This window comes from Cicer arietinum, chromosome 6 (assembly GCF_000331145.2).
Source record: "Cicer arietinum cultivar CDC Frontier isolate Library 1 chromosome 6, Cicar.CDCFrontier_v2.0, whole genome shotgun sequence".
Lineage (NCBI taxonomy): Eukaryota > Viridiplantae > Streptophyta > Magnoliopsida > Fabales > Fabaceae > Cicer > Cicer arietinum.
This window is the reverse complement of record NC_021165.2, coordinates 24,137,650-24,149,755: the sequence shown is the minus strand read 5'-3', so window position 1 is coordinate 24,149,755 and position 12,106 is coordinate 24,137,650. Positions and strand designations below refer to the sequence as shown.

The 12,106-nt window shown below is 28.2% G+C and overlaps 2 protein-coding genes across 2 annotated transcripts in view; one reads left to right on the top strand and one right to left on the bottom strand.

Moving 5' to 3' along the window:
- Nucleotides 1-6,805: 6,805 nt before the first annotated feature.
- Nucleotides 6,806-8,154, bottom strand: LOC101513361 (uncharacterized). The gene has a single exon (XM_004515478.4). The coding sequence runs from the start codon at nucleotides 7,994-7,996 to the stop codon at nucleotides 7,016-7,018; it is 981 nt and encodes a 326-aa protein (XP_004515535.1). The 5' UTR covers nucleotides 7,997-8,154; the 3' UTR covers nucleotides 6,806-7,015.
- A 1,997-nt stretch (nucleotides 8,155-10,151) lies between these two features.
- LOC101510247 (uncharacterized) overlaps nucleotides 10,152-12,106 on the top strand; it is a 4,564-nt gene continuing 2,609 nt past the window's right edge. Inside the window, exon 1 of the mRNA XM_012711835.3 lies at nucleotides 10,152-10,380. The gene's annotated coding sequence lies outside the window, so the exon portion shown is untranslated. The remainder of the gene's footprint in view (nucleotides 10,381-12,106) is intronic.

Genomic DNA, 12,106 nt, shown 5'->3' with positions numbered 1-12,106 from the left:
TAGTATTGAGTGTTGAACTCAAGGATTGCGTTTTACTATCGAATTATGTTTAATTACTAAAATTGAACAAAAGTTTCCGAATTGATTGAAATAATATTTGAAATAACAAGATAATAAAATTGAACTTTTATAATGAGAAAAATGTTAGGGATGAGTTTCACTTTGAGTCCAACCTTGGTTTTAAATTTGATCATAGTTACTGAATTCATTTAGGGCCCGTTTGATGGACCGAATACGATAGAGATAAAGAGCAGATAGAGACATGATAGGATATGGACATGATAAAGGGTTATCATGTCATGTGTTTGATGTGCACATGATAACAAACTTGATAAAATTAGTTTATCATATTTAGTGTTTGATACACAACACATAACCAAATGATATATATGATTTATATTTTGATAAAATGACAAATTTGTCCTTTTAATCTATTTCATTTTTTTCTTTCAAAATAACATTCATATATATATTTTTATAAATAAATAAAAGATGCTAAAAAATGTAAATAATTTATGGAAAAAAAATTGTTTGCGCTACAAACAAAAAATATAGGCTAAATACCACCCGTGGTCCCTTAACTTAATTTCAGTTAACGTTTTAGTCCTTTATCTTTTTTTTCTTCCCGATTTGGTCCTTTATTTTAATTTTAAGTGACAATTTGATATTTTATGTTTTAAAATGTCAACAATATTATCCTTATTTTTTGCAAAAATTCATAAAAAAGTTAAAACAAAACTCATAAAACTAATTATCATCCTCAATATAATGTAAATTCATCAAATTCATAACTTAAATCTTTAAATAGACTCATATTTTTATCTCCAACAACATCAAATAAAGAATGACAAATATGAGTTTATTTGAAGATTTGAGTTACGAATTTGATTAAATTTGTTTTTTATTACAAAATATAATTAATTTTATGGGTTTTGTTTAAATTTTTTGATAAAATTATGAATTTTGGTAAAAAAAAAAGGATAACATTGTTGATGTTTTAAAACATAAAAGATCAAATTTTCACTTAAAATTAAAATAAAAGACCAAATCGGGGAAAAAAAATAAAAGACTAAAACGTTAATTGAAATTAAGTTATTAAAAAACATACATTATTAAAATTTCCATTACGATATTTTGCTTTATGAATAGTTGGCACGTTAACTTGGATATGTTTTCCATCTAGTGCCCCAAGGCAATTCTATAAGCAATATCCAAATAAATTCATGAATGTTTCATCCAAATTAACACACAAAAATACAAAGATATAAATTTATTCTATAAAATTACCTTAAACCATTTACATTTTTCCTCCAAACAATCTTCTGGGACACGATCAGGTGCTTTAAGAAGAATTTTGTATAACCGTAAAACCTCATTCAACACTAAATTAAAATACCTACTAATTGTTTGTCCTGTTCGTTTAAATAAGAACTTAATAACACGATTTTTAGATAGATGAGTCAATACGTGTAAGAACATAGTCACTTGTTTTTAATAGTTACTAGTCCATCTTCTCTCAACCTACCCTCAGTACGCAAGAGAACGCACAACTTTCAAAATAATCTAATATCCATGAAAATTTGATTAACACATGTAACATCATCTCGATTGATTAAACTCTCTAAAAATTCGCCCCCTTAATCCCTCTCTATCCATTAGTCGATTTCTAATGCTATGATTTTCATAAAACCACGTTGAAGAATGACTCACTATCATAAACATTGCTAAACAAAGTTCAACCATATATCTCTAAAAACATTTTCTCTAACATTAAATATAGCATCACATCATTTTGTTCTCGTGAATTCATATTTACCTATATAAAAAAGTATCAATATTATTATTATTATTATTATTATTATTATTATTATTATTATTATTATTATTATTATTATTATCCATCAAGACAAAATAGAATATCAATACATAATAACAGAATATATATGGCAGGGGAAAATAATAATTATACTCCATCAATTTATTTGTTGAAACATCAATCAAAGTTTATTATTAGTAACTATATATAAAAAAAAACATAAAACTCAAACATCAAATATGATAGAGAAAAGGGAAAATATGAACAAACAAACAAAAAACAATCGAAAATCCTCTGTATCAAAGTTTATTTTTTCAAACTTTTAATATTAACACAATCAGAAACACAATCATAACTTTATCATATTGTAGAATAAAATAAATCAAGGCAAATATGGAAAGAGAAAATCAAACCAACATCAACAATTATATTTGAAAAGAGGAAATCAAACCAACGTCAACAATTATAAAATCAACCTAATATCAACAGACGAAAACAATCATAAAATCAGAAGAAATCAAAAAATTATTTCATCAACATAATAAAATCAAAAGAAATTAGAGCAAATATGAAAAGAGAAAAAATCAGGAAAAAAAATGTACCTTAGGAGAGCGCGACAGTAGGGAGGAGCACAATGGTGGCGGTGGAGAAGAAGGGAGAGTACGGTGGAGAGGAGAAATAAAAGAGAGCACGGTGGAAAGGGAGGGAAAATGAACACGAGTAGTTAGGGTGGAGAAGGAGAGAGCAACGTGAATAGAGAAAGGCAAAAAATGAGAAAATATTTGTTAACTTGAAAACAAATTGTTTTAACCTACCTTAAACTAAGGATTACAAAATAAGGCTGAAACAAGATATGTTTAAAATTTTGATTAGCGTATCATATCCGAGTGATGTATCAAACAAAAGATTAAAGAATAAGTGTATCATATCTTGTCTCCTTAACATGTCTACCAAACGGATCTTTATTGAATTATTACCGAATTCTCTTTATTATTCTTGCCTTAGTGTCTTAGTTACAAAACCTTTAATTCTAAAGTAACCCATAATTCGTGAATTTAAGATTAGAAGTAAGCTTTAAAATATAATAATTATCTTATTAATTTACTACCTCTACAACTAATTCAATTGGTTTCATGACATACATGTATCCCTAGACTACAATATCATGAATTTCTCATCTCAAGCATTCGTAAAGTCCACTTCTGTTTCAAAATACGAATCGTAAAATATTTTAAAGTTGATCAAGCAATAAAAAACATTAAGCACATAGATGTGAAAAATAATTCAATAAACGCATTCATATAATCAAAAATCAAATCAGACAAATAAGGATTTCATCTTGTTTCACTCATCCCTAACAATTAGAGTTTAGTTACTCACAATAGAGATACAAAAGATAAAGATTAAAGAAGAATTACAAGAATGATTAATGAATAATTCTTGATAAAACTCCTCTAATAGTGTTATAAATAGTCGTCTCTAAGTTTCTATGCTATGTCACAAGTCTCCAAACTTTCCCAGTATCAAAAAGATGCCTCGGAAGTGAGAAAAACACATTTTAATGTGCTCCAGGCTCCTCAGGCGCGCTTCAAGCGTATTATGGCAGATTCATATATGCAGAAATGCGTCTCAGACGCGCTTCAAGCGCACAACATCTTCTGTTTGGCGTTTAGTGCATTTTCTCCTCTTTTGAGTCCGAATTTGGTTCAATTGTCTTCATGAAAGTTGTAGCTATGAATTGTAGCTTTCATTTTCACTTAGTTTTACTCCAATTGGACACCTACAACTCCATATATGGCTGAAATACTTCATATAGATCATGTTGATTTCTAACCAAAATTCAACACTGCACTAATACAAAGAAACCACGCAAAATTACGAAAAATCTCTACTTAAATAAGAAAATAAGAACATAAGCATTTTATTAAATCTAAGAACTAAAATCAACAAATTATATCAAATAACTCCTTAAATTAACTAATGATTGAAGATAAATAAAACTAAAAACAATGAAAAATATACATATGATGAAGAGTCATCACGTGTTGTTTTGAAAATTTTGAATTGAGTTTGTGTTAGTTGGAAAATCCACATTTAATCCATGCATAAAGACTAAATCATAATTTTTTTAATGGGTGAACATTCATATTGATTCATACTTAATGCATAAGTAGTATACCATAATTTTTTTAAATAGCATAAGTGGCAAATAAATTAAAAATATAATGAGTCAAAAAAAAATTATAAACTATATGAGGATTACACACGCATCCCGCAACCCATCTAAGGTCGGGCTCGGATAGTATTTTTTTTATCCATATTAAAACAGGCTTTTTGGCCTGGTCCGAAGAAGTCCGCAACTCGTTAGGGCCAGTCCTATATGGGTCGGACAACCCGTTTGACAAATTTTATGGTGCAAAAACTGAACCGCGTTGGACTACATTAATGGTTTGATTTAGTTATTGAAAACTACTTTCAAATCAAGTTCAGTACCGTTCTAAAACGGTTTGAAACTGATTTATAAATATAAACCAGTTTAACATTTTGAACAAATTTTTAGTTAAAATCAATTTAAAATTAGTTATTCGGAAAAAGAATTTTGAAATTCTTTTGATAAAAAAATATTGAATTTTATAGAAACTTTTTTATTTTATTATTTTTCGAGAAAAAAATAGATGTAAAAAATTTTCCGATAAAATATTTCAAATAAAAAGTTTCTATTTAAAAAAAAATCAAAAAAAATTTAGGCAAAAAATGTTTTCGATTTTTTTCTTAAAAGGTTTTCAAAAAAAATAATTAAATTTTTTTTTTGAAAATATTTTTTTCGATGTTTTGTATATTTATTTTTAGAAAAACAAATTTTAAAATTTTGTAAGAAAAAAATCTTAATTGAAGTTAAAAGTATTTTAAAATTGTTAAAGTTATTTTTGAATTAAATTTGATTAACTAAATTGTTTTAAATACATAGTTTAATTTATGAACTATTTAAATGATTTGATTTTTTTTAATGCAATACAATATATCTTCTAATTAACTATATATATTTTGCACACCCCTACTTACATATACCAGTTAAATCAACGCTTTCTAATTTCTTACTTCTTTTTATATTTATTTTTCACAATATATTAATATTATTGACTTTGTTTTGAATTGTCTAATTTGAGTTTAATTAGGTAGACTAGAAGATAACTCCGCGTCTGACTGTGTATATAATATATAACTATGTAATCACTCTAAAATTCATTCATCAATTGAGTGAAAACGAAGTCATTGACGAAGTGTTGCAGCCATCATTGATTGTGAAATTGAAGCCATTACTTGATGTGAAAACGGAATTACCGAATCCAAATGAGAAAATCCTTTCAAGAATTGTAAAGAAAATGGGAAAATGTTGATGGATAAACCAAAATAGAGGTTTCTGGTACTAACTAGGTTGGTTGATAATTCTCTAGAAACACTAAATAATATTTTAGTTTTTTTGTTTTTCTTTTTTTATTTGTTCTAATATTAAAAATTAAGTCTATAATTAAAAAAATTGACAAAATAAATTTTAATCATACATCCACTAATATACCTGATATACTCTACACATAACAATATATATGATGTATAATGTTTAGTCAGATTAATTCATGTAATAAGAAAACATGTTATTTTCCTTCATGTAACAAAAAAGCATGTTACTTTACTTCATGAAACAAGAAAGCATGATACCTTCTCATAAGTTCAAATATACATTTGGACAATAATAACTCAATAATCACAAAAGTTTATATAACATTTTAAAAAGTAAATCACAAAAATTTATATAACATTTTAAAAAGAAATTTCAAAACAATTCTTTTAAAAACTTTATTTTTTTTTACCAACCAATTTTCTTTTTCTTTCTCTTATTTAGTCTGTGACACACATTATATATCGTTTGATCCTCTTCAACAATAATGAGTTCTTAGAATCTAAACCTCTAAAATTAACTTACAATTGTAATAAATTTTTAACATGCATTTAAAAGTTGTGAAATGAACTGCTACAAAGATCACTACTTTACAAAGACTTCACATAATGAAAAAATCAAGATTCATAAATGAATTGCTACAAAGATCACTACTTTACAAAGACTTCACATAATGAAAAAATCAAGATTCATCCCAGATAAATTAAGCAATAACTTTATTGTTTTGTTATTACAAGTAATAATTAAAAGTTATTACAAATAATCGTTGAAATTTATTGGGGACATTATTTGTGTTTGTTATTCTTTTCTTACTGTTAGAGACTCAAATAATATACTTAGATGTTAATAAAACCATTTTTAAATAAAATATAACTTAAGTCTCGTTTTAACGCGGTGTCATAAATAAATCCGTAACCTATTTATTCTTTTAGCAGCATATAAATATACAAAATCTTAAGCATATAAATATACAAATTAATAAGCAGATGTAATGCACAAGAAATGCAAGGAGTATAAAAAGCAATTAACACAAAATGAGAGAACATTAAATAACAAAGTGCAGAAGAAAAAAAATTAAATCAAGTTTCCAATTCAAAAGTACACCCAAATTTATCAGAGTAAAATGTTTTGTAAGCCATATATGGTAACTGAAATATTAAAACATAGAACCAAATTTATCATAGTAAAATGTTTTGTAACCCATATATGGTTAACTGAAATATTAAAACATAGAACAGCCCATCAAAATTAATCCAGCTCAATCCCATCACTACATTAGATCCAATTCCTAATGATAAAGACTATATCGAAATCATCTGCAAATAAAATCAATTCAAAAGTTTGGAATGTAATACAAAATTAAAGGATATCTAAGAATCCTTCCACAAAACACTTGTTTATTTTCTTTTTTTTACTTAAAACTTTATAATTATATAAATTTACAATATATGTATAACTGGTTTTTCGGCTAAATTCCCTGTTATGAGAATATTATTTCTGTTAACCAGCAATATTATAACTGCAAAGACTCGTTAAACATCAACTTATATTGTTACAAAGTTTAGACAAGTGCAAGAAGAACATACAATCAAAATGAACTTCAAATCAGAGTTTAAGATGTATCATCTAATCCAACCTGAGTTTCTTCTAGGTAGGGGAGCCACTTGAAAGACAACTTTTTCAATTTTTTTTATCACAAGAATATTATGAACTTTAAATCATGCTATTCAATTTTCAACAAACTAGCTGTTGCTAGAGGAGCCATAATCTCTATCAATAATGGCCTTGAAGATACCATCACCGAGATATAATTTAAATATGAAGTATCGTCTCTCACCGAGAACAGAAGCAATGTCAATGGTTGCGCCATTGCAGTTACGACAGTTTAACATGGTAACTTCTTCAAGAAACTCACAATTTTTAAACAATTGTAAAAGCGATTGGTTGTTGATATAATTATGACTAGAGAGATTAATATTGCGGAGTTGCAAAAGTGTGGATGAAAGAATTTCTACCCCGTGAAGACAGTCACTGTCATCATCTTTGAAGTTTGAAGGGTTACTGAGGTCGAGTTCTTCGAGGAAAGGGAAACAATCAGCGATGAGGAAGAGGTCAGTGCTATTGATAGAATTCATGTTGGAACAAATGAGAGAGGTTAAAGTTTTAATATTTTGGGAGAAAATTCGCAATCCGTTTTGAGGAATAGTGAATTGGTTGGAGAGATTGAGTGATTTGAGTTTCAATTGGAAACGAGAGATTTTGAGGAGAATTTTGTTTAGGTCACCGTAGAAGCACGTGAGGTCGAGGTAAGTGAGATTGGTGAATTTTTTCAAGTAGCGTGTTGGATGATAGAGAGTGAGAGAGAATCGGAGACGGTTAGTGATGGAGAGAAACTGCTTTGAAACGAGGGAGAGAGTTTTCAAGTAGCGACTGTTGTTGTCGCCGTCGTCGATGAGGAATTTGAAGATACATTCCCAATACTCGTCTGGTAAATAAAAATCTGTAGCTATAGTTGTTTTTGTGGATGAAACCAATTGTTGTGAAGATTTGAGAGAGGTTCTTTTTCTTTTTTTCAAGTAGTGACGGTTGTTGTCGGCGTCGGTATCGGCGTCGATTAGGAATTTGTAGACAGATTCCCAGCATTCATCAGGTAAATAAAAATCTGTAGACATTGAAGAAGGCAATTGTTGGGAGGATTGGAGAGAGGTTCTTTTTCTTTTCATTGTTGAATCAAGTCGGTGTTGATTTAGATTTCCGGTGAGTTATGTTATCGATGCCGGCGGTGGTGGTTGTTCTGCGATCTGTGAAAGAGGGGTTAGGGTTTTTTGAAGGGGTAGGTTTTGTTAAATGTTATCAAAGAAATGAAGATTGAAAGACATGAAGTTAGATTCAATAAGTGTGATGTAAAAAAAAAGAAAGGCAAATTACATTCACATCCTTTGAACTATGTTAAAATCTCAATTACACCCTCAAATTTTAAAAACTCACTAAAAATTATATTAGTTTTTTTAATTATAATTTAATTTAAATTATAGAGCATATTAATAACAATATAAATTCAAAATCGCATTAAAAATGATGAATCCAAATGAAACTCTTATTGAATTGGATGATGGATAGATGCATTTGGTAATATTTTGAAAGTTTTATGGTAATGATTCAAATTTTATTTGTATTATAATTATTAAACTTAATATTAAGAACAATGTGTGTAGGTAGCATTCTTGTGATCATAGAAGTTGCAATTTGTATGTTTATTGTTATGTGTATTTTCCAAACACTCGTTAGACTCGGTGCCAATTAAATGATAGTTTACTGTATAGAAAATTATGACAGATTAAACCACCTTTTGTAAATTCCACCATGAAGCGCCGTTGTTTTTCCAAATCAGTTAATAATGTCTTATTGTACTGCAAATACATCCCCAGTCTTAAATATGTTAGTGCTTGATTTTAGAAAATGTATACAATTATGAAGTTGTTTCCACAAACAAAGACTTCAAATTTTGGATGTTAAAATAAATGAATTTAAAATGATTTTTATTAATTTTAAATTAGTTTTTATAAAAATAATTTTTAAAAATATAAAAGTAAAATTATTATTTTTTAAATCTAAAACAAACGGATTCTAAATTTTGGATTTATTATGCTTTTTTTTTTACAAAATTTTTAGTTTTTTACTAAATAAAAATATAATTTTATTATGCTTTCCAGCTCACCCATTCCATGGTAAGTTTTTAAAAACTGGAATATTTTAGTTTCTTACTAACTAAAAATATAATTTTATAAAAGATAAATTAAAAATAAAATAAAATTTTGATTGGTGGAAGAAGATTATATATTTAATATAGAATACGTCTTAAATATAATTATTATCTTTTATGAAAGTAACCAATAAAAAGTATATAAAAAATAATATTAATGTTTTAGATCAGTTAGATGTTAAAAGAAATTTTATATTTAATATATGACGCGTCTCAGATAAAATTATTATTTTATATGTAAATAATGTATAAAAATACACACAAAATCATATTTATTTATTCTTGTATTTTTTAAAAAAATATTAAAAGAATATGGATTATAGCCTATAGGCCATCATAACATACCAGCTCTTTTGACGAATTAATTTAGTTATAGTTATTTGATGTGTTGACCTGTAGTAATATATTGGAAATCTTAAAGGATATATTACTTTTAGTTTATGGACCTTTCTTTCACGAAAACTTTAAAAAAAAAAATCACTTGTGTTTCTGTAGTTATATATTTAGTTAGTTGTATTTCGTCAACATCTGTTATTTATTTGTTTTTTTTTTTTTTAACAATCTGTTAAACATTATATATGGAATATCTATGTAATTTTGTATACCTCTGTTTTTATATATCACCTATTTATTGAAATAGATTACGAAAATAACTCAGAAAAATAAAGAAATGCTGTATATAAATGTCGAGTTTTGTTTTTTACTAAAAGATTATTATAACAAATTAATATATCAAGAAAAAGTTTCATAAAAAGAATATTAATAAAATTTTTGGGCTGGGTGGCAATTCTTACTTAAAAATAAGATATTTCATTAATTTGTCTTATAAAAATTTAATATTTAATTTCTAAAAATAAAGAAAAAACACTCAACAATCGGAGAGGATAACACTTAATTCAACAAAAAATTTCTTAACATAAAAGTTATCTATTAGAGTTCAATTCGAAATCTATAACATCAATATATAAGTCTTATTTGAATTTATACTTTAAAAAAAATAATAGAATTTTAAATCACCTATAACCCATTTCAAATAAAAAAAATTAAAATTTCATTTACTTTGCTTTTAAATTTGATTTATTTTGTTACAACAAAAATTGATTTATTTTATGGCGAAGAAGAGGATGGAAAGGTAGTAGTGAAAAGCGTGTTAGTTTTAGTTTTTGCACCTCCTACTCCAAAGACACTCTCTCTGACCCTCTCTCTCCCACAGTCGATAACCGGCGCCGCCTTCTCTCTCTCTCAACTTCCCAAGCTCGTGCCACGCGAGGCCAGCACCGTTCTGAGTCCAACTCCACCGCCGGCGGACGGAGTCCAAGCTTCCGCTGCCTCCTTCTTCTTCATGTGTCGGTTTTTTCTCTTCTTCCTATTTACGTTTTCAATTTTTTTTCACAATTTGCTCTTGAGAAAAACCCTGGGTATATGTATGAATCATAATCTGTTTTTTGCTTTTCATTCACGCGATTGAATATTGAAATTGCTAATTCATTTGGTTGCATTGATGGAATGTCCAATTTCAAGTTCCCTCTTAAACCCTACAAATGGCTTTTATGCTGACTCTGCGTTATTAAAAATGCATATGAAGTGTTTGATATAAAGGATTATTTTCTCTTCGTTTTGATTTGGTTAGTAGGTTTATGGTTAATTGGCCTCGTTTTTGTTGTTTTTGAGTTTCAACTATAGTTTCGAAATAAATTTATGCCACCTGGGTTGAGTTGCGGTACTGCCCAAATCGTGCAAGACAGACTATGAACCATGAACCTCCCCCAAACAAAACAGCACAGACAAACTGTATTGTAGTTACACTGCACTGGAGAATACTGTTTTAGAATTACACACTCAATAAGGTTGCCACTCGTAATATAGTACTATGATCACTCGAAAGAAAGCAGAGAACAGTCTTTGATTTTCGGAGAATTTTTTGTGTGTTTTTTCAACTAAATAGAATCCTCTATTTATATAGAAACTCTGCAATTGAAGAACAGAAAAATGTGCAATCCATCAAACCGGATCCATAAAAAACTGCACTACGAAATTTCTAGGTTTTGATCAGAGCAAAAATTAAAAAATGAAACGCATATTCAGGAAGGAATTGACCCGATCCACTGATCAGATGTACGAATCCACTAACCAGATGTTGACTCGGTGGAGGGCAGATACGTGTATAACGTATCAATGAGAGGCAAATGCACGCATTTATTTAAAATTAAATAATTTTTTAATTTTTTAGATTCTAAAAAAATGATACACCACTTAGCCTTAACCCAGACCGACCGAGTCGAGTCGGACGGCGGCGTGTGTGTGGTGGTCTATTTGCATGCGTTCTCACCCCTTCACAAAATTGGATATCCCTTGGGTCACAAAATTGTCAAAAAATGATACACCACTTAGCCCTAAACCCTAAACCCTAAACCCTAAACCCTACTGAATGGGTTTGTAATTTATATTCATAAATATATGACTGCATGAATTAGTATTCATTTTGAGTATGTGTCTTTAGGTCTAGAGAGGTTTTGATATTTTGTTATTCATATCCTTTAGGTCAAAAAGGGATTAGGTTAACTTGTAGGTGAATTTCACTGTTAATTTTGATTCGCGTATTTAACCAACAAATTGGCTAGTCTTTCTGTTTATGTATACTTTGAAACTTTCTGTAGTTCTTTTCATAGTGTTTTTGTTCTTGAATGTTATATTGCTTTTGATCTGATAACTCAACTTGATTTATTTCTTAAACAATATACCTTATATTTCAATATTTAGGAGACATGGGGAGGGCAACACTGTCTTTGTACCCCAGATTTCTGGGATTGAGTCCTACATTGGCAGAAATTGTGCTATTAAACTCACATAATTTTTGTCCGCACACTCGAATGGAATTATTTTCCCCCTGTAATACCCAGTGATGCTGCATCACTCGCTTTTAGCTATCTCTTACAAGTTTTTTATATCGTTGAGAACTGCATTGTTGTTAACATTGTCAACACATGTGCTCCTATTTGCTAAAAGCTAAACATAATTCTGTATATATTTATGTGTGTGTTTGAACATATATATATATATATATATATAT